Below are 22,144 nucleotides of genomic sequence, written 5' to 3'. Positions count from 1 at the left end.
CTCTGATGGACATTTGATTGTTTCCAGGGTTTTGTTATCATAAGTAGTTCTGCTATGCACTGATTCCTGTGCGTGTCTCCTGATATGTACACGCAAGACTTTCTCTCCAGGGTATGTACATACCTAGGATGGGATTGCAAGGTCATAGGATATACCTTTAATTTTATCAGATGATGTCAAAGTATTTCTGAAGTGTTTGGTTCCGATTTATACTCAAATCAACAATAAGTATTCTAGTGGTTCCACGTCCCAGCCAATACCAACCATTGTCAGACTTTGAAAATTTTGCTAATCTGGTACGTGTGAAACTACATTTTACATGTATTTAAAATTTGTATTTTTCTCCCATTTTCTAGAATACTAGTGAAATTGAACAGTTTTTATAGACTTGCCATTCAGTTTTCCTCTTTCAAGAAGTACCCATTCCAGTGTTTTGTCCCTTTTTCTTTTGGCTTCATCACTGAGCAGCCGTGTGTATTTCTGTTCTAGATGGTAACCCTCTGTCCATTATGTGTTACAAATACCTTCTCCCGATTTGATTTGCCTTTTTACATTTTATATCTTTATAGTTCTCATTTTGATACAGTTAGCTTGTACTTCTTGGTGCCTTGTTCATACACAAACTCTCTTCTCAGTGTCACATAAGTATGCTCTCTACTGTCATCTTTTAAAAGTTTTACAGTTTTTCTTTGACATTTAAGTCTGCAATTCATTTGGAATGGATTTGGACACTCTGTACACGTACGAGGTAGTGCTCCAAATTCCTTTGTTTCATAGAGATAATCAGCAGCACCATTCATGGGGAAATCCTCCTATTTCATGCTCATCTGCAAGACTGGCTCTCAGAAAGCCAGTTTCCATACGTGTGCAAGTTTGTTCCTAGAGTCTCTGTTTAGACTCTGGTTATTTCATTCACCCCAGAGCCAACACTACACTGCGAGTCCAGTGTGATGTGACTTCTTGCCATCCGGTGAGGTTTGTCCCCTCTTCGCCTGTTGGTTGTTAGGAGTGTTTTGGCTATTGGCCCTTTGCTCTTCTGGATTAGAAGAAATGTGTTTTCCGAATGTTCCTTCGAAGAGCTAACTGAATTTATAATTAGGCAAGGCAGACAGAAATAAGGTTTAAATGGTCTGCTCAGTAAACCTGAGAGTAAATGTGTTTACCTGAATTTTATTCTGGTCATAAAAATAAAATACACAAAATTTAGATTTGACATGAGAATTTGTGCTCATAAAAAGTGTTTTCTTTATCATTCAGTATCTACAAACCATATTAATACAGGTATGTTAAACTTGTTTGGTTGGTTGTGCTGTTTTTATCATAAATTTAATTAACATTGGACTTGGACCACTTCCCTGAGCAGTAATACAGATAATGCCTGGCCAATGAAGCCACATGAGACTATAATTAGATTCCGTGAGATAATGGTCTCAAATTATTTTAAGTGCTTATATTTTTTAGCAATATGTAGGCCTGTGCCCAAATATCAGAAGGGAGACTCAACTAGGAGTTGAGCGTATGCGTACTGGTAACTGTTTAATAAAGGAATAGAGGATTTTCATGTACACATTCAGCCTGGGAAACTTTGTATTGTTTATTAAATAAAGCAGAGAAAGCCAGAGAAGAATCAGCACAGTGGGAAATAAGGTCACCAGATAAGGCTTTTTTTGCTACTCTATTTCCTGTTCTGGGTGGCTCTGCAGTCCACTCTGAGAATTTCATTCCTTTTACTCAGATTGAAAATTTCCCATTTCCTGTCACTCTCTACCACCTCCCCCATTCTTGAGCTGCCAAATCGAAGCCGTTCAAAGAGATGAAGACGCAGTTAATTTGTTGAAGAGCCCGGAGCTTTCGGTAAACAACTTCTTCCTGGATATTACTGTGTAGAGATGACTGGACCTTTATCAGCAGATTAAGAATTGACCGAATTATTATCGTACCACGTCTCTTAGGTCTGTGCCCACACGGCACAACTCGTCCTTGCCACAGCAGTGCCGGAGAGCCACAAAAAGAGGGAATGGCTGCAATAGCTGCACAAACGTTTGGGGAGGTGGGTGTGACAGGATTTTTTTTTTTTTTTTTTTTTTTTTGGAACAAAGCAGAGAACGGATGGCAGTTAGCAGCGTTATGCGTGCAGGAAAGGCTTCAGTAAGGATTAGTGATGATGCTGTCACAAAGGGCTGAATTCAGAAAGCACTGTTCTCTTAGGAATTCTCAAAGCAGTGAAGATGTTACCACGTTTTAAGTGATTAGTCTAAAACCAGCAGCAGACCTTGTCAAAAGTCTATAGGGTAGAAACGGTTATGAAAGGTATGGGATAGGACTGAGTCTTAGAGGATCAGAACCAATTTTGCGTTACAAAACCTAACATTTCACTGGGAAAGTACTATAATCAGTGTAGGTACAGTGTTGAGTACTTTAAACATTTGTCTTTAACTGTGTGTGGGATTTCTTCCAGATAAATTAAAGGTCAGAAACCCAGGTTGGTCTGATCCCATCACATCAGCAACTGGTAATGAATTAAAAGCACCTTAATAAGGCTTTTTTTTTTTTTTTTTTAAGTGTGGTTGACACACGATGCTGTCTTAGCTTCAGGTGTACAACACGGTGACTTGGCAAGTCTATCCATTATGCTGTGCTCACCACAGTGTAGCTGCTGTCACCATGCAGTGCTGTTTCGGTACCACCGACTGTAGTCCCTATGCCACACCCTTTATCCTCGTGTCTCACTGCATAACTGGAAGCCTGTCTCTGCTACTCTCCTTCACCCATTTTGCCCATCCCTCACCCACCTCCCCTCTGGCAGCCATCAGTCTGTTCTCTGTATTTATGGGTCTGTTTCTGCTTGTTTATTCATTTCCTTTGTTTTTTAGAGTCCACATGTGAGTGAAATCATATGGTATTTGTCTTTCTCTGACTTCATTTAGCATTATACTCTGTAGGTCCGTCCATGCTGTCGCAAAAGCCAAGATGTCATCCCTTTTTATGGCTCAGTGATACTCCTGTGTGTGTGTGTGTGTGTGTGTGTGTGTGTGTGTGTGTCTACTGCATGTCCCTCATCCATTCATCTATGGATGGACACTTTGGTTGCTTCCACAGCTTGGCTATTGTAAGTAATGATGCAATAAACATAAAGGTCAAAATTGTTTTAGAATATTGTTTTTATTTTCTTTGGGTAAGTACCCAGTAGTGGAATTACTGGATCATATGGGATTTCTATTTTAAAATTTTGGAGGAACCTCCATATGGTTTTCCACAGCAGCTGCGCTAGTTTGCATTCCCACCAATAGTGCGCGAGAGTTCCTTTTTCTCCATATCCTCACCAACACTTGTTTCTTGTATTTTTGAATCTAGCCATTCTGACAGGTGTGAGGTGGTATCTCATTGTGGTTTTGATTTGTAAAGTCTTTTAACATAAAAAAAAAAGAACAAAAACCATGTTAAACATAAAAACGTACAATTTGCCACAACGTTGCTTTTTTGTCTAAGAGCGGAACCGCCAAGAGACTTTCCTTCTACAAAGTTTGTGTCTCTAGTTGGTGTCTCTGGTAATGTGTTAATTAATGACCATCCTTTCATCATGTGTATATATATATATCAAATCACCACATGTCCACTTTAAATACCTTACAGTTCTGTCAGCTTTACCTTGGTAAAGCTGAAAAAACTAAGTTCATGTCTCTACGTCCCTGACCTTTGAAGTTCAAGGTTATGTAAAAAATAATCTGTACCAAGTTAAAATTACTGATTAACTACATCATCGGCAGGTCTCTAACTTGCTGATTTAGGAGAAATAGAGTTGGAAGAGAGCTTCGTAGTTCTCCTGTCCCCAGTGCCTTCATGTTTACATGAAACTGAGCCACACAGCAGAAACCTAAAACTATGTCTCTGGAAACCCTGGCCAGTGTTCTTTTCATGGACTGATGTCATTTCTGTAGTGGGACTACTACCAATGGAGTTCCTCAAGATCTGTGAAGTGTTTACTGGGTAGGAAGGAAATCTGGGTCCCACTTCTAGCTCTGCCTTCGCACTAATTAATTATAGCTGGGAGACTGTGAACAGGTCACTTGGCCTCTCATCTAGAAAATGAGGATGGGTTGTATGATTCTTTAGAAGAGACTGTGTATTTGGAAGTATTTAGCATGTCTCCTCACATGTAACTGGTGTGCAAGAACTATGTTTGTTTCCTTCATACTGAATCATGCTGATGCTGTAAGAATTCGAAGTTGTATTAATTCCTTGATTTCCAAAATAGCCATCATTATATTCAATGAACAAATATGTGTTAACTGATCCTAGGTAGAAACAATGAGGCTCAGACCCAGTCCTTAAGGGAGTAGCTTATTATTATGGGCAATAATAATGATGATTGCTCTTAAGTTCCAAAAAGGACCAAATTTAGTGGCTGTTCACGAGTAAGAAAATTTTTGGCTGCAAGGAAACTTAGAAGTGTTTATGGAAGAGAGAACCCTGGAGCTCTTTCTAAAATTTCTAAAACCCCAGAAAGATGGGATCTCAACAGGTGGGAGACTGGAAGAAAGTCTGTGGAACATCATAGAGATGGGCGAGTGTAAAGTGTGTCCAGAGAACGTGGGCCACCCAATTTGGGATGAAGGCTGTTGGAAGATGAGAAAGATGCGGGCTGGGATACAGACCATAGGAGACCTCTTAGCACCTGCCTGGGGACTTTGGCTGTTATACTGTAATCAACCAAGGTCATCAGGGTGGCATGTAGCCAGTGCTGTGCTGGGACGGAATTAATGTCAAAATTGCCAGTATGGCAAGTGGGGCAAAACCGAGAGACCGAAAAATCAGCCATCAGGAGAGAGGCTATTCTCACTTGTACAGAGGCCTTAAGACTCTAAGGGACTTGAGTATGCCTTCGTCTAAATCTACTTCAGGGCTTTTACCAAGTGACTATACAAGTTGGTGACCTGTATTTAAGATGAGAAAAGGAGATACATTATTTAAATGTTGTTTTAATGGGAAGAAGCCCTTATATTTGGAACAAGGATTGTTATGACCTGGCCTTAGAGTACAAAGAAAACCCATGGAGAAGGTGATAGGAGCTTTGCTTCTAGAGGCCATGGCATCCTGGCAGGCCCAGGACAAAGACCTGAATTCAGGTGTCCATGATAGCAGTGACAAAAGATTGCCTGAGGGAAAAACCAACCAGACTTGGCCTGATTAAATGCAACAGATAAAGGGAAAAAGTCCAGGACTGAAGTTTTGCATCTGAATAATTAGCATTAACACCAGGGAGCAGATTCATACATGTGAGTTGTGGTCTTTTAGACCAGGAGTTATTTTGCCGTTTAAAACAAATTCTGCCCGAGGCAACAATGTCTGTTCATTTGTCATATTTCTGTTTATACAATCTAATATTTAAATATTATGAGGTTCATTTTTAAGTAGTAGAACAAAAAATGGGGTGGAAGAATCTATCCTAGAGATTAAGTATCAACTATCTGGTGATACTCTGGATACCAGCAAGTTGTTCTCCTAACACAAGATGTAGGCAAAGTTCTTCCCAAAGGCAAGAGTTCATTTCTACGGTTAATGCTATGGAAACAGTAAAAATACAAAGTACAAAAAGAAACATAAATAAAAGATCTTGCTTTTATTTAAAATAAAATGCATTTATACAGTCTTTCTTTAAACCATGGATTATTGGACAATACTGGTAATCCACCCCTCCCGGCCCCCTCTTGGGTTATGTGACCTAGGAATTTTGACTATAGCACCAATGCCGACTGTAACAGCGCAAAAGACAAGAACATGGCCAGTCCAGGCATTAGAGTTAAGGACATTGTGGCAAATCATGACTATAATGAAGTCATTCTTAATTTAGCAGATATGAAAACTGCACATTAATTATATTTTTAAAAGCATTTAATTAATGCAAAGATGCTACATCTAAGACATTTGCTAGTTGTGAGTTTTTTAAAAAACTGTACAATTTATAAAATTTGTGTTTGTACATTAGTTACACAAAATGCATACTTCATAGACCTTTACTTCATATTGTAATGCAAAAGTTGCATTATTTTAGGCAGACAGTGAATATGCTGGTGAATACTAAAAGTGTTGTAATACAACAGGGTGTGAAAGTCAAAACACAAGACAATATACATACATGCTTATTCAAGGACAAAAATAAACCAAGCATAAGGGACCGATAGCATTTTCCTTCAAGGTCAAACAATAACATTATTGAATATCAGGCATCCTCCACAGGCCCGATTTATTTGGGGATGGGAGTGAGGGATGGGGAATCAATAGCTACCAGAAAGTAGGCATTTTTAAAACACATGATCAAATTAAACATACATTAAAACACATGCATTAAACATGATAAATAGACTTCATATAGTTTAAGCCCTGGATAGCTTTAAAGTAGATGGCTTGAGTTTCTTAGTTTGGCTAGCTTAAATCAGTGATGTTTTGTTCCTGACTTGCCCACTACTTTCGTTTTCAATTCCTGGCCCTAAGGAATGTGTGCCATATTCATGTCCATATATTGTATCATGATAGCAGATTAATAGTCGTGCTTGTTAGTGCACATATTAACTGGTCTGGTAAGGCAAAAAAGTTTTCATGATAAAATGATAAATTTCAAGCTTACTTTATTAAGCAGCATATAACAAACAACAGCTTTCAAAGTTAAATATTGTTATGGCCATGGAGTTTCATTACACAATATTTCTGTTCACACCCAGCCACTGGTAAGTTTGTAGAACATCTCTTCATCTAAACTCTCATTTTGGTCTTTCGCACGCGTTGAGAGAAATATGTAGCCACCAATGAATTCGTGAACCACTTTGCAATCTACTTCGGTACATATGAAGGACAATCGTACTTCATCTGCAAACTCTACCGTGACCTGGAACAAAGACAAAGAACTGTCAGTCTCAGTAAAACTCCACATAAGGTAAGGCACAAGTGACGCTACTGTGCTGTTTAATGTCTGCCCTATCACAAGACTATTTGTCGACCCTCAATTTTTTTTTTAATCCTAAACTAATAATGCCTTCAGTTCCAAAAGAATACAAGTTGACTAGCCCCTCCCTGACTCCTTTTTAGTTTTCATGTTCTGAAAAGGAAGACTGAATGCAAAGGGTTTAGGTCATTATGTTCCCAAATGGTCTCTGGTGATTCAATTAATGAGAATGTCTCTCTTCAAGGCCTGAAAGAAAACCTACTTCCTGCATTTAATTTAATATTTGCTTCAGATACTTAACCTTTAGGTATCATGTTTGAATACAGTAACAACCCCTCTTATCCATGGGGAATATATTTCAGGACCCTAAGTGGATGCCTGAAACCATGGATAGTACTGAACCCTACATACACTATGCTTTTCTTTCCTTTACAGATATACCTATGATAAAGTTTAATTTGTAAGTTAGATACTGTAAGAGATTAACAATAACAGAATTATAACAATATACTATAACCAAGTTATGGGAACATGGTCTCTCTCTCAACATACCTTACTGTACTGTACTCGACCCTGTGATAATGAGAAATGACAAGATGCCTATATGACGCGATGAAGGTAAATGACATAGGTGCTGTGACATAGTGTTAGGCTCCTACAATATATCAGGAGGAGGATGGGTTATCTGCTTCTGGATCAAGGTTAACCACAGAAAAGTAACCTATTATTCGATGCAGTAATAGGAAGTGCTACAACAAACCCAATGTCCCTAAAACACACAGCTTATCAGTAGAAGATTGTTTAAATGATATTTATGTACTTCAAGTCTGGGGGCAGCATGATATACAGTAGTAGCTGTGCCAGGTTTTAGAGCCCCTGAGCATCTGACTTTGAATCCTGATTCTGTGACTGTGTGGTCATAGCAATCATGGCCCACAGGCCTCTACATGTGAGTGTCCTCATTTGTAAAGTAGGGACAATCCAACTATCCCGCACAAGGCTGTGGTGAGATTTAGAAATACAAAAACATCTAGCATCATGACTGGCACAGAGTAGGCATTCAATAAACAGCAGCTGCTACTAGGAGTGAAAGGGATTTAGCATTACAGGAAAACAATCTTCTAAGCAGATCATTATATTCTTAGAGTTCTAATAACTGGGCTAGTTATGAACTAGGCAAGTTTAAGTGGGAAATGAATAACCAACCATGTTTTATACTTTACTTTAAGAGGTAATGGTACAAACAATCTATAGAATTTATAGGTCTTTTAATTCTTAAAGTTTTAGAAGGGCTATATATATATTTAAAAATTTTTTTTCTTGAAGTTTATTCATTTTTGAGAGCAAGGGGCAGAGAGAGAGGGGGCCACAGAATCTGAAGCAGGCTCCAGGCTCTGAGCTGTCAGCACAGAGCCCAACGTGGGGCTTGAACTTGTGAACTGTGAGATCATGACCTAAACCGAAGTCAGACACTTAACTGACTGAGCCACCCAGGTGCCCCAGAAGGGCTATATATTAATTCAAGTAACATTGTTATAGCTTGCCATTTATTTATTTATTTTGAGAGTGTTCGCATGAGCAGGGTAGGGGCAGGAAGGGAGAGAGTGAATCCCAAGCAGACTGTGAGCTAACACTGCAGAACCCAATACAGGACCTACGTCTTACAAACCTTGAGATCATGACCTGGGCCAAAACCATGAGTCGGATGCTTTAACTGACTGAACCACCCAGGTGCCCACCCCTAGCTTACCATTTTTATTTCCCAGTTCACATTCCACTGTTTCATGTTACTGAAACGCCATGTTTTAATTGCGTCTCCTGTGCTGGCATCCATCCTAATCAGTCTGTTATATGCAATTCCAATAAGTTCTTCTTTTTTTCCTCCTTGGAACCTATAGTATTAAAACATAATAAATGTTTAAAAACACGTTGGGGGTGGGAGGAATGTTGCTCTGGTTTTTTTTTTTTTTAATAGAGGGTGCAAGTGAAGCGAGGGGCAGAAAAAGAGAAGTGGGGCTCACCCGATGCAGGACTCAAACTCACAAACTGTGAGATCATGACCTGAGTCAAAGTTGAATGCTTAACCAACTGAGCCCCTGTTTTTAAGATGTGCTCTTTAACTCTCAAAAAAGTGATATTCTTATATAAGTAAAAATAGAAATGCTACCATTTTGAGTTTTTTGGGGGGAGAGAGAGAATGCACAAGTGGGGGCGAGGGGCAGAGGGAGAGAAAATCTTAAGCAGGATTCATGCTGAGCGTGAAGCCCGATGCCGGGCTTGATCCCATAACCCTGGGATCATGACCTGAGCCGAAATTAAGAGCTAGACACTCAACTGACTGAGCCACCCAGGCAGCCCAATCATTTTGAATTTTTAAAGTAAAAATTACAAGAATAGAAAATACATTTCGATATTCTTTACTGTAAAATTGCTTAATGGATCTCAGCAGGTACTTTAAATGTTTAATTGAAATAGATTAAGTAAAAACGTACACATTAAGATTTATACATAGATGTTTAGTAGCAGAACCACTGACCTTGCAATAAAGTGCGTGATGCCAAATTCTGGTAATGACTGCCATGCTTGAATAAATCTCATCTTGGCTTCAATTAGACTCATCTGAGCTACATTCTGATGGGCCTCCAAGATTCTTGCTGTTATCTAAACATGATTAAACATCACCTTTACCATCAGACAATATTCTTTCATTGCAGGAGCAAAACAAAAGTAACCAACTGTGCCCCACCCCACAATTACCTCTAAGAGTTGGAATTAGGAAATTTCTGAAGCCACATTTAGGAATTTTAGTTAAATAATGACTCTTCAAAATAAACCTTGATGTATTTCTTTTTGATTTCAGTTTCCATATATCCAGAAACAAAAAGTACTTTCAGGAGTAATAACTGCCACTCCCAAAACATATTCCAAGGACACACACATATTTTGCTTTTATAAAACGGTATGTTCTAATCCTGTACATGACAGGTTTTAAATTTAGCACCAAAACACAATATCAGAATGAGTACCTGCAATATAAATTCGTAGTGGACTATTTATTAGCACCTTTAATACTTGAAACCACCATAAAGATTTTTTTAATTTCTAAAGGTATCATTAGGAAAGTTAACTTTTAACTTAAATTATACTCACTTTGGGATGACTACTCCCACAAAGAGTGGAAATCCATGAAGGCGATGGGGTGGGGGGGTGGGGTGGGGGAACTGTAGCTAGGGCTTTAAATATTTTATGTATTTATTTTCTTTCCTTTTCTTTTTTAAATATGGAGAACTTACCAAATCTCTTATATAGCCTGGCTGTAGATGGCAATGCGAGGAAAGAAAAAGGAAGCAGAAAGAAAAAAAAAGGCAATCAGAAAAAATGGCAATGAAGCAAAGAAAAAGTTGCGGTAACCTGCAAACCAAAATTCCAGCCAAAAACCATGCAAAAAAAATTACTTCAGGTAGAAACCAAGCAAAGTAAATGCAAGCATGAAAATGAAAACGAGAAAGCAGCGATTACTTTCCACTTTGAATACTGAGAACAACACTTCCATATTATTTTAGATTGTTAAGTGTTACTAAAATTATGGGTAGAAATTTGTAGGGAAAAAAATAAAAAAGAGCAAATACCCTTTTCCCTGCTCATTTACTTACCAGTTCTTACTGGTTAGGGCAGAGCTAATGATTTTAGTAGGAAATCAAAATTAACATTCAAAAACCTTTAATGTTTTCAGATTGAGTCAGATAATATGACCCATGCACCACTTTTCAGAAATAAGTTGAAGGCATAAAATAAGTGCAGTGACCATACTGTTTCTTTATTTACACAAGAAAAGCAACCCCCCTCAATTACCATCTGTTTTTTGCATCCTTTTTCCTGGAAGGGAAAATGAAGAGATGCTATATACTACACTAGGAATGGTGGCTATACACACAGTAGTCTATTTCAATTTGTATTAACATGGATAAAATACCCAACAACTCTTTTCTTTAAAATGTAAAAATGCAGTTTGGGAGTCACAGTCATATAAGGATATGGAGATATATATATATATATATATATATATATATATATATATATATATATATATATAGCAACTTTAAATAATATACAGTTTTGGGGATTTAAAGTAGATTAAATGTAACAAATTCTCTGTATTGGTGGGCCCAAAGGAAAATCTTATGCCCTGATAGGAATAAAGGACCCTATGGCCCGGACCTCATCCTACTGGACTCCTGAACACCACTGTACTATATAGTTTAACTATTAAGCCCTATGTCCAACGACGAGTACAGCATGTGACACACAATAAGTAACTAACCTTCTGCCAATCAGCACTTTCTAGGTGTCAGGGCAATACATGCTCTCTACCTTCTGGGAACAACCCATAAATTTAGTCAGGGAAAGAAGGATTACAAAAGAATGTGTGTTTGATAAAATGCCAATGTGGAAGACAAGGCTGGAAGAATCCTTAACCACGGACCACACATACTGCCACCTCACCAGTTGAAGACAAATAGTCACTGTTTCTGTCCCCCAGAGAATTTTCACTTGACAATCTAGTTGAGAAATCAGGGTTGGAAAACTATCTTTTAAAAGTGAAAACAATCATTTGAGAGGCTTCTGAGAAAACAATTCAGTACCCATCTCCGACAGCTAAGCTAACATTTGTCAGTCTTCACAGTTAGACTTGAAGACCTTTTTTTCCTGGTACCTCACAGTGAAAGAATCTTGCTAAGATTTGAAACTGTTCCTTGCCTTTGAAGGCAAATGAATCCACTTTCAGAAACAAGGATTTTTTTACAAGTAATTTTTAAATGAAACAACGAAGAATAAAAAAATAAAATTAGTACTTGATTCACTTTCCCTTTTTAACTTACAATCTACATTCCACAAATCTCCCCAGGGCAGCATTTCCTCCATTCCTCACTACTCCCACATTGTAGGGACTGTGGGATAAACAATTTCCATGTAGCTTACACAACCTCTGAAACTTAAAGACAAATACTTGGTAATTAACCTTCTGAACATTTCCAGCTAAGTAATTTCAAACACATATGATAAACATTATATTTAAAGTTAAGAATTAGTAAGTGTTCTGGGTATTTTATTGGGCCCTCCCAGTAATGTTTTAAAATTATTCTTTAACAGATAAAAATCAAACTAGATAGAAATGAAATATTTATTTTAAAGGCCTTCTTCACCCCACCTCACACTGAAGCCTTTGCCTTTTATGGCATGATGTTTGGTGTAGAGAATACTGGGGGCTATCCCAAATGAAATTCCCCTGCAAAGAACCTTTTATGTTGTACTGAAGAACCATTTTCCTAAACAGCAATCCTTTTACGGTATTAATTTCCAGGAAAGGAATTCTAAACAAAGTGAACAAAAGCAGTGAATTTCAATCAAAATTTACCAAACTCTGTCACATCACGCAAATCTTGGTTTAGGTTTTTGACTGTTAAGAAAAGACGATGTTAAAATGTAGACTATTTCTACCATTGTAAAGTTTATCTCCAAAGCTGGAAAAGTCCATTTTGACAGTGAGAAGTTGTTCTAGACTTTGCCGGGAAATGCTGGCTGTGCTTTATACCACACATATATAAGGAATAAAACTGCATGAATTAAGGAATTCAAAGCATCCACACCATTTCAATTCCCTGAAAGAACACCCTGTTAACAGAGCGGTTTCCTTAGGTTGTTTAGAATAAATATGCTTCCTACTATTTTACCTTATGATCTGTCCTATTAAAATGATAAACATTTTTTAAAATAACTTAACTGACTGAAGGCCATCCACATCCTATTTTATATTCCAGCCACCTGATATGAAATTCAGACCATCATTAAAGCCACAAAGTTTTAACAGGGGAAACTAAATTTACAGTACATGTACAAAATCATACGAGAAGAAAAGAGATGAAATGAAATGAATCAAATACCTGCTTGTTCTTGTACTTTTTTAGATAGCGAGGGGACACCAAACATTCAGGATTTATATCAGTTGTGATCTGCTCTGGTATTAACTGAGGATCTGGGTTTAAATGCTGCATCTTCAGGAAGGAAAGAATATTTTGAACTTCTAAGTTGTAAGAACTGTCTGCCATGGTCTTGCCTTTGGAGGCTAATCTGCAGGCTGCCATCCAGTGTGCATACTGTTTTTCCTGTTGAAAAGAAATACTGAAATATGAAATGTATCACATGATGGGTCCTTTAAGTATAAAATGTAAGGACGACTGGTCAACTTACTAGAGAACTGAAGAAAACTGAAGTTCACACTTTTAATTGGAAAACTTACATTGTCACAACGAAGCCAGATTTCATTCATGCCCTCTGCAACTGGAATCAGGAGTTTAATGTTAAATTTTTGGCCTGAAATGTTTACATCTGGGGTAACTTCACATCCTGTAATAAAAAAATTATTAAAATGGTCAAATTTACCTTTAAGAAATCACAAGCCGCTATAGGTAGCTCTCATTTTATGGTATCTTAACATGCTGAATTTTGCTGTTTTGGAATCTTTAAACTGGGAAGCAAGGTTTTATCACCCAATAATTGTTTGAGGTGGAGCAAAAGAGACCTAGTGTAGAAAAGGGGTATAATGCAGTTTGTGGTCCTCATAAAACTTCATTGAAGAGAAGGAAAGGGTCCTGTTAAAAGAATATTACCAAAAAACACGACCCCACAAGTTTGATATTGTGCTGTTTTAGTATCATTCAGTTCCTTAAATCTCAAGGTATTTGGGACTTTTAAGTTGCTAAATGTATAGGGATAACATTTTGGTAAGAATAAGCGACTTTATAAAAGTAACCTCTCTGCCCACTGTGGGGCTTGAACTCATGGCCCTGAGATCAAGAGTTGCCTGCTCTACTGGCCAGAAGCCCCAAGAATAAAGGACTTTTATGATGCCTTTTCTGTGAAGCATTAGCTAGCAGCTTTACAGAAGGGCACACAGGTGGGCTGAACATACACTCAGTTAGATAGCGGGATAATGGCTGGCATAAACAAGTAGTAACCAGTGCAACATAGTGGAGAGGCACCCTGCAATCTGACCTTGTTCCACACTTCTCTGTCACTTAATTACTGCCCATTTGTGGAACATCTCTAAACCCAAATTTCCCAACCTTAAAACTCTACCTCACAGGAATGCTGTAAGGATAAAGAAGGTAACAGACATGTCAGAGCTTTCTAAACGGTATTCCAGTTATCACCCTCAATGTGTCTTAAGACCATCAAGTAGGCTCCTAGACTGTTAGCAGGGCCTGTGGTCACTTTGCTCTGTGTACCGGAGCAACATCTCTCTGTACGGAGAGTATAAGGAACAAGATAAAGCTCTCTACATCTACCACAAAGAAAGAACAAATACAAAGCACTGTATTGAAAACAACAGAATATTGTACTTTTTTAAATGTTTATGCACTCTGATAAGAGGGAGTGGGCACCGCACACGCATGCAGGGGAGGGGCAGAGAGAATCTCAAGCGGGCTCCACACTGTTAGCGCAGAGCCCAACTGTCGAGCCGGACGGTGGCTCGATCCCGTGAACCGTGAGATCATGACCTGAAATCCAGAGTCAGACGCTAAAACGACTGAGTCACCCAGGCGCCCCAAGAAACAGAACATTTTAGATAAATGGAAGAGCCTCTTCTCCTTTCCAGAAACACCTATCATGAATTTAGTGGACTTTCTCCCTGTTTGCTTTCTTTTAAAAAATATTAGCTACAGCATTTACCTCTTTCTGTACAAGGATTACAAACTATCAGGAAGTTTGCATTTAATCTGCAAAGGTAACACAAAGAGGAGATGTTTGAAGATAGTTCTTTTGCAGATTTCATTACTCACTGAAGCAGACTTAAAAGTACACAATCCTATAATCATGTCTCTTTTAAAAGTAAAACACCAAAAAAACCTAAAAAGCTTGGCGAGGCATAGTGAGTGGTAACTCAGGTGCTACTGTAGGCGCAGAGGCACCTGTCAGGCCACACATCTCAGACAATATTCACTCCGTGCCACCTCGGGTACCTACGACCATGGCAACGTGCCACGCTTCACTGTAGCCCAATTGCTGCTCCTCTGACACGTTCTAACCGCAGTCTTCAAACTCTCTGAGTCCTGCAGCCCTGACACCTTCTCTCCATCATGTTTTCACTTCTTCCTTTTCCTGAGTCCAGCCTGGACACCATTCACCAGCTATCACATCCAACTCCCTAGACTCACCGTATTTCCATTAATACACATTAACCAAGACCTTAACCCTGGCTCCATCCAACCACCTCGCTTTTACTTGCCTATAATAGGCTGCTGAGCACTCTAAGGAGGGGAGGGGGAGAAAAACCACAAAACCAAGCAGATAGGTTTCACCAGAAATTCATGGATTCCCAAACTCTACCTGGCCCTCAACACTTGCATCCTGTGTTTTCAGACACTCTCAACAATGTTTATCTCAAATCTTCTCAGGCCTCCGATGCCGCTCACTCTTAGGGGACAACTTCATATCTTTTTTCCAAGAAAGCCATGAGAAGTAGTCACACAGCTTCCTACCACCACAGCCGATAAAGCTTGCTGCCCTCACTCCCACAGTGGGATGGCATCTCTCTGATCCCAAGTGGGCTGTTTTCTGCCATCCCAGGAACCTTGCTCCATCACAGAGATCCTCTTCCTCTCCCACACACTACTTCTCTATTTCTAGTGTGATGTTTCCATCAGCATTTCACTTCCTTGAGTCTCTCCAATCTTGAAACAAAACGCCTTTCTCCTCCACCTTATACCTCTCTCTGCTGTTACTGCCCTCTTTCCTCCCTCCTTATTACAGGTAAGGTTCATCAAAAAACTAGCTTTGTTTCCTATTTACTTCTCAGTGACTGTACTTTGGCTCCCATACTCAAAGGGCCACTGAAATCCGCTCCAATCTGTTCGGCATCAAGGCCACCAACCACCTCCAATGTGGCTAAACGCTATGTCAGCTTCACAATCTTTATCTTACTTTTCTGTAGTATTGGATGCCAGTGATTACGCTGTCCTTTTTGAAACAACTTTTATCTTAGTTCCCACCACGTCTCATTTCCATGGTCTCCGTAAGCATTTTTTGTTTCCCTTCCTCTAATCTGCCCTGTATCTCAAACACAGGTATTCTGCAGGGTTCTGTTCTTAGCCTTTTCATATTATAGACAACCATTCTAATGGCTGCCATTTATCATTAATGCTAAAACTGATACCATCAGTATCTGCAGTGTGGATCTCCCATGATCCAGTGGCCTACAAGTTACCTCCAACAGCTATCCCACAGGCACCTCAAATTTAAAATAACCCAAAATTAAACTCACTGTCCTTCTCCCCGAAATAAGCTCTTCTATATTCTCAACTCTATCCATCCAACTTGTACGAGCTAGAAATAAGTCCCTCCCCATGAGCCTCTCCCAAATCAATCACTCAGGATGCTTGCTGACTGGGCTTTCTCAGGATCATCTGAACTTGAACCCTTTTCTCCATCCATATTGATCACCTTAATCTGGATCACTGTCACTGTTCTAAAATTATTCCTCTATACTGTAGCCAATATAAATAGGATGGATCCTGTTATTTTCATGTTAATACTTTCTCAGTGACACTTCATTGCTGCCAGTTTAAAAAACAATCCCTAACATTTTTATCCTCCAAAACATGCCGATTTCTTCAGCTGTTGTCCCTCATGTATGTAGAAATCAGATTCAATAGCCACTAGGAAGCATTCATCCTCTGCCTTGAACTCTACATTCCAACAGCACAAAACCCCCTGTGGTTGCTGATGCTTTTCTCCAGGAATTTCTGCATACCAGTCTCTGCCACAAGGTTTTTACCAATTCTCCTTCCTTCCATGGGCCTTGAGTTAGACACTGGATCTAACTCTGGCATTATTTCTGCCAGGATATTCCCCATCATCGCTGAACACTGAGACGGCACACACCCTTATCTTTGCTCCTCCTTGGACCTGTTACTTTTTAAAGTACTATTCATTGCCCATGGGGCGCCTGGGTGGCGCAGTTGGTTAAGCGTTCGACTTCAGCCAGGTCACGATCTCGCGGTCTGTGAGTTCGAGCCCCGCGTCGGGCTCTGGGCTGATGGCTCAGAGCCTGGAGCCTGTTTCCGATTCTGTGTCTCCCTCTCTCTCTGCCCCTCCCCCGTTCATGCTCTGTCTCTCTCTATCCCAAAAATAAATAAACGTTGAAAAAAAAAAAAAAAAAAATTTTTAAAAAGTACTATTCATTGCCCAAATTGTCACTGTATATCTCCCAAACGCTCTAAACACCCAGAGGGGTGGGTCTGTAACCTGTTCCTGCTCATGTCTCCAGGATCTAGCACAGCTGGGGCACAGGAATTCAATCAGTATTTGAACTGAATTTGTTTTTAGAACTTTTCATTTTAGATCTCCAAAGGCCTTAGAGAACATCTAGTCCAAAGTCCAAAGGCATGGAGAACACTCTCATTTCTTAGAGGAAGGTACTGAGGTCCAAATGGGCTATTTTTCTAAAATCATAGGGCTTATTTAGTAGCAGAACAGGAAGTAAGCCACTTGATTTTTAGGCTAGTGATATCTTCATTAGTGTGATGTGTGGGAAAATGCTCTTTTGGGAGGACATGGAAAAGGTAGGATGACAGCACACTGTAAGCCATTTTCCATACTAGGACTTGACTTCTCAGTCATGCAGGGGGGAAGGTTAGGGATGTAACAGGGTTAGAGAAAGCAGGGGCCAGAAGACAGATCTAGTCTCTAAATCAAGAGCAGATAATCTGGGCTGGTCCTGGGCAGCTGAGGACAGAACCAAGAACAAGAGCTGCAACAGATTCTAAAAATAACAAATAACAAAAGAGACCCAAAAGTTAACTCATGGGTCTTGGAGAGAAAGGCAGTTAGCCTAATTCAAAGTTTTAGGAAAATTACAGTATTCTAACACATGGGCAAAGCAATCTGCTACCCAGGCCAGGGGTTTCCTTTTTTTAAAACAACAGTTCAGATAACTAGTGAGCAGAACACAGAGCAGAGATTTGGACATTTCATTGAAATATACTAAAAATATCCTAATGCACTATGTAGAAAAGAAAATGAAGACTATAGATCAGGGAAAACACCTTTATATTTTAAGCAATAAATACAATATTTTGAGAATAATTTCTGTGAATGAGTCAGGGGCCCCCTTCTTGGGTACTTTTGTCCAAATATGGACATTTCTAGTTAGAAAGGCATATTGCTTTACATATAAGGATAAATGTACATGCAAAACGTAACCCAGAGGAGAAACGGGTTGGGCCGATAGGAATGAACTTCTTGAACAACTAGCCTGCCAAGGGAACTGCAACCAACAGGCCGCGAAACCAGGAGGCTACCCCGCAGCTCCATAGCCTGGAAATACCATGCTCCTTTCTCAATTCTGCCTCTCCAACCCCATAACTTAGTTGGGAATTAAAGTCTTCCATGAATGCATCTGATTGGAATAAAAATCTCACTGCAAACAAGTCCAGAAAATGTATTTTAGTTTTCTAGCCTTTGCTGTAAGAGTGTGGAACAGTGAGATGACAATCCACCAAGCATGCTGGTGCCAAGGGTGCAGGGAGTGTGGCATGGGCACATAGGAGAGCAGTTCTCGCTGGAAGTGAGCCAAATGGTTTTAGTGAATATCCCCATAAGTGAAGTGGTGATCAACAATCTGCAACACCCTGCAGAAAAATCAAGGCAGGAGGCAGCAAGATGTCCTCTAGCCGTAGAAGAACCAGACCAACCTGGACAGGAAATTCTCCTTCTGCCTGAACCACTGCATCAGTCAGATAAAAGAAGTGAAGGAGCAGTGTGAAGAACCAAAGAAGTCACCCAAGTGGGGAGTGAAATGGAAAAAAAAAGACCAAAGCCAGTAGCTCTGAGTCCTCAGCCAGGAGCAACTCAGGCCACAGCAAACAAGGTTGCCACAAGGGAGTAGAAACATGTCCAATAACATGTGCCTCAAATACCAGCCCCTTAGTGACAGCTTTGGATTTGAAGAGACAAGAGGAAACCAAAGAGATTCAGGTTGTTGACGAGGAGGAGCCTCAGAGGGGTATCCTGGGGCTACCCCAGGAGCCAAACTGAGAGCAGAGTGTCGAACGAAAATGTTCAGGAAGAGGTGTTGTGGGAGGGTTAAGAAGTTGGCCAAACCCCATAGGTGCCTGCTGCCCCACTGCGGAGCCAAAAAGAGACTGGGGGTCGTGAGGGGGACCAGCTTATCATCAGTGAAAGTCAGGAAGAAGAGTAGGATGCTGATGAGGAAGGGAAAAGCCAGCAAAAACGGAGAGGACTACAACACGGATGAGAATGAAGAAAACCTGAATGACCTAATGCTGAGGATGAGAAAAGAGGCACCACAGATTTACTTGACGAGAAGAAAAGTGGAATCACTTCAAATGAAGACTGTACAAAGAGATTACAACGAAATATTTGTGGGAAATGGAATGCTTAAAATTGTGACAAAAACTATGTACCAAAAAAAAGAATCTAGACCTAAAAAAGTACCATAAAGAAGTAATGTTATCTGCTGAGAAACACACCCCTGCCCCACCCTGCAAAGCGAAGTTTATTGACTGTTAGCCAACAGAAAGTTTCTCCGTCAACACTGGTCACTCCAAGGCCTTCCTTACCTCTTAGGTTCATCTGATGAGCTGGTGTGCCACTGGATTCTTCTTTGCTCTTATAGCAAGAAATAGATGTATCTTTAAAGGTGCACCAATATTGCTTGTAACCTTTTAGAGTCAGTTTTTTTGGCCTACATGTCAAACAGAATTAAGAGAAAAACCACTTTTGAAATAACTTTATCAACAGTATGTTTTAGCAGCAAAGTTTCAAAACATTAAAAGTCTGAGGCCAAGTTTTACATATATTCAACTAAGTTCCCTTGGGCCAGCATGTTATATTCAATGTTGCTGTTACTGGATTTGTCCCCTCTCGATCAATCTACTCAGGAAGATCTTAAACAGTGAATGGGTAGAGGAGAAAGGAGGGCCAACAATCTAGTATTTCTGTCAGTGGTAGTCATCTCTAACACTAGCAGGTCACATGGAAAGGACAAGAAACAAAAGGTGAAGTAAATGTCACCAATTGGAAAGCTCCTAGGTCCTATAATCACCAGCAGATTCCTGAGTGTGTGCAAGGCTGCCTTTGGAGCCTCTCTGAACGAGGGTACTGGTCTCTCTCAGGGTGTAACTGAATGGTGCTTCAACTTGCCACCCAAGGCCAACACGAAGATGACAGTAATCATGACAGAGAGTGGGTAAGTAAAGGTGTGAAATGCGAGAAGAAAGGGGGTAGGGAGGGGCATCTGAAATCATGCCCTTATCTTAGAAACTTTCCATACGGTAAGCTGTTATATGTTTAGCTACAGTAAATGGTTTATTCCATAATGGCTTCACACCTTCTATTCCATATCACCTCCTCTCCTTTCTCCCTTTTCTGCTTTAATGCCTAGATTCTGTGGACTGTGCCCAGATTGATAAAAGTCTAGATAAGATACACAAAAACCTTATTATAAAATATGCCTTGAACAAATCAATAAAATTCAATAGAATCTGGGGCTCTGAACAAGGAAATAACTGCTGGCAATAATAGTTCATTATGTCCTGCTTTCACCCGGAGGGGATGGCTTATACTAAAATGCCACTGTATGTTTCAGCCTACATGATGCAATCTAGGTTACATAATCTTTGCTTTTCCCCTTTAAGAAAAATGTTTATCAGATAAAACAACTCATGAGTACTGCAATTTTAATTTGGTAAAGATGGTTATTTTCTCTCATAATTCATAATGCATATGCTAAAGTAAATTCCAACATGAATGTGACTACAAAATTGATACTTGTCATTCATTAATATTTGGAATTCCTCCCCTTTTGTACTTACTTAAAAACTTTAATATAGTCAGCAAGTTCAGGAATAGAAGTGATGTCACCCTAGGGAAAGAATTAAATCATTTTTTTTTTTCTGATTTTTCTTGAAATTTGAAACTCTAATATTTAGTATCTGCCATCAAGTATCAGTTTATTCAATAAACAAAATTACATAACATACAGATTATTAAGGTTTTAAAAGTACAATCATAATGTATGGTCATATGTACAAAGCCATTTTTTTTTTAAGTTTGTTTTGTGAGAGAGAGAGAGAGAGAGAGAGAGAGAGAGAGGATCCCAAGCAGGCTCCACGCTGTCAGCGCAGACCCCAATGTGAGGCTCAATCCTATGAACCATGAGATCATGACAGAGCTGAAACCAAAAGTCTAACCAACTGAGCCACCCAGGCACTCCACAAAGTCATTTTATTTTTTTTTTTCAACGTTTTATTTATTTTTGGGACAGAGAGAGACAGAGCATGAACGGGGGAGGGGCAGAGAGAGAGGGAGACACAGAATCGGAAACAGGCTCCAGGCTCTGAGCCATCAGCCCAGAGCCTGACGCGGGGCTCGAACTCACGGAGCGCGAGATCGTGACCTGGCTGAAGTCGGACGCTCAACCGACTGCGCCACCCAGGCGCCCCCACAAAGTCATTTTTAAGTGGCATACAAAGCTAATAAAAAATGTGATCAAAATGGCAGTTCATATAACCTACAAGAACATATTATTCTAATTTAGCTAAAATTGTTTACATCTGCACATGAAAATTTTATAAAATCCTAACAGCCCTTAGGTCAGTATTTCTTCTGTAACAACTAATTCCTAAGCTTTAAAACTAAACTTAGCATTTAAAAATTTTTCCCAAGATCTGCTTTTCTCTTTTTGTAACATTTTAAATGTGAAGCTCACTGAATGGATGTTACCATGACTTCACTCTACCTTTTACTCTGCAGAAATGTTCTTCCACTGCTTGTGAGAGAATGTGCAGATATCTCAAGATCTATCTTTACTGTATCCTAGAGACTAGAATATTAATTTAAAATTTTTCCCTGAAAGTTTCTGATAAGTCAACACCTGTGTTCTCTAAAGCATTAAATCCACAAAAAGGTAAGAATTCAAACTAAACTAGTAGAGAAAAAGATTCACCATACCAAAATTGTTGATGTTTTCCCTCCTTCCAAAGTGATCTCCAGGTCTGAAAGAGCAGCATCAACTTCGTCTACTTCTTTGTCACTGTTGTTCAAATGATTCTCTGATGTCATGATTGACAGCTTATTGATGTGATACTGAAAACAGAAATGATATTTTATTTAAATGTCTGT

The 22,144-nt window shown here is 39.4% G+C and overlaps 1 protein-coding gene and 1 long non-coding RNA gene across 7 annotated transcripts in view; one reads left to right on the top strand and one right to left on the bottom strand.

Annotated features, from left to right (window-relative positions):
- Window positions 1-5,601: 5,601 nt before the first annotated feature.
- The window catches only part of FERMT2 (FERM domain containing kindlin 2), an 85,698-nt gene continuing 69,155 nt past the window's right edge, over window positions 5,602-22,144 (bottom strand). For 2 of the 6 annotated variants that reach the window (XM_086709736.1, XM_086709738.1), the window contains 10 exons: window positions 21,974-22,108; window positions 20,836-20,885; window positions 19,582-19,706; window positions 13,239-13,345; window positions 12,883-13,104; window positions 10,793-10,816; window positions 10,234-10,254; window positions 9,477-9,601; window positions 8,691-8,832; window positions 5,602-6,883 (listed from right to left, as the gene is read on the bottom strand). In XM_086709736.1, the coding sequence (XP_086565862.1) occupies window positions 6,710-6,883; window positions 8,691-8,832; window positions 9,477-9,601; window positions 10,234-10,254; window positions 10,793-10,816; window positions 12,883-13,104; window positions 13,239-13,345; window positions 19,582-19,706; window positions 20,836-20,885; window positions 21,974-22,108 (1,125 nt within the window). In that variant the 3' untranslated portion in view covers window positions 5,602-6,709. The remainder of the gene's footprint in view (window positions 6,884-8,690; window positions 8,833-9,476; window positions 9,602-10,233; window positions 10,255-10,792; window positions 10,817-12,882; window positions 13,105-13,238; window positions 13,346-19,581; window positions 19,707-20,835; window positions 20,886-21,973; window positions 22,109-22,144) is intronic. The other 4 variants (XM_086709737.1, XM_086709740.1, XM_086709739.1 and 1 more) reach the window with 2 other exon arrangements.
- Window positions 22,033-22,144, top strand: part of LOC147579955 (uncharacterized) — a 489,173-nt gene continuing 489,061 nt past the window's right edge. Inside the window, exon 1 of the long non-coding RNA XR_015252370.1 lies at window positions 22,033-22,138. This is a non-coding gene — a long non-coding RNA (uncharacterized LOC147579955). The remainder of the gene's footprint in view (window positions 22,139-22,144) is intronic.

This window comes from Puma concolor, chromosome B3 (genome assembly GCF_028749965.1).
Source record: "Puma concolor isolate L17-30 chromosome B3, mPumCon1.1.hap2, whole genome shotgun sequence".
Taxonomy (NCBI): Eukaryota; Metazoa; Chordata; class Mammalia; order Carnivora; family Felidae; genus Puma; species Puma concolor.
Note: the sequence above shows the minus strand (reverse complement) of the source record. Positions and strands in the feature narration are given on the sequence as shown.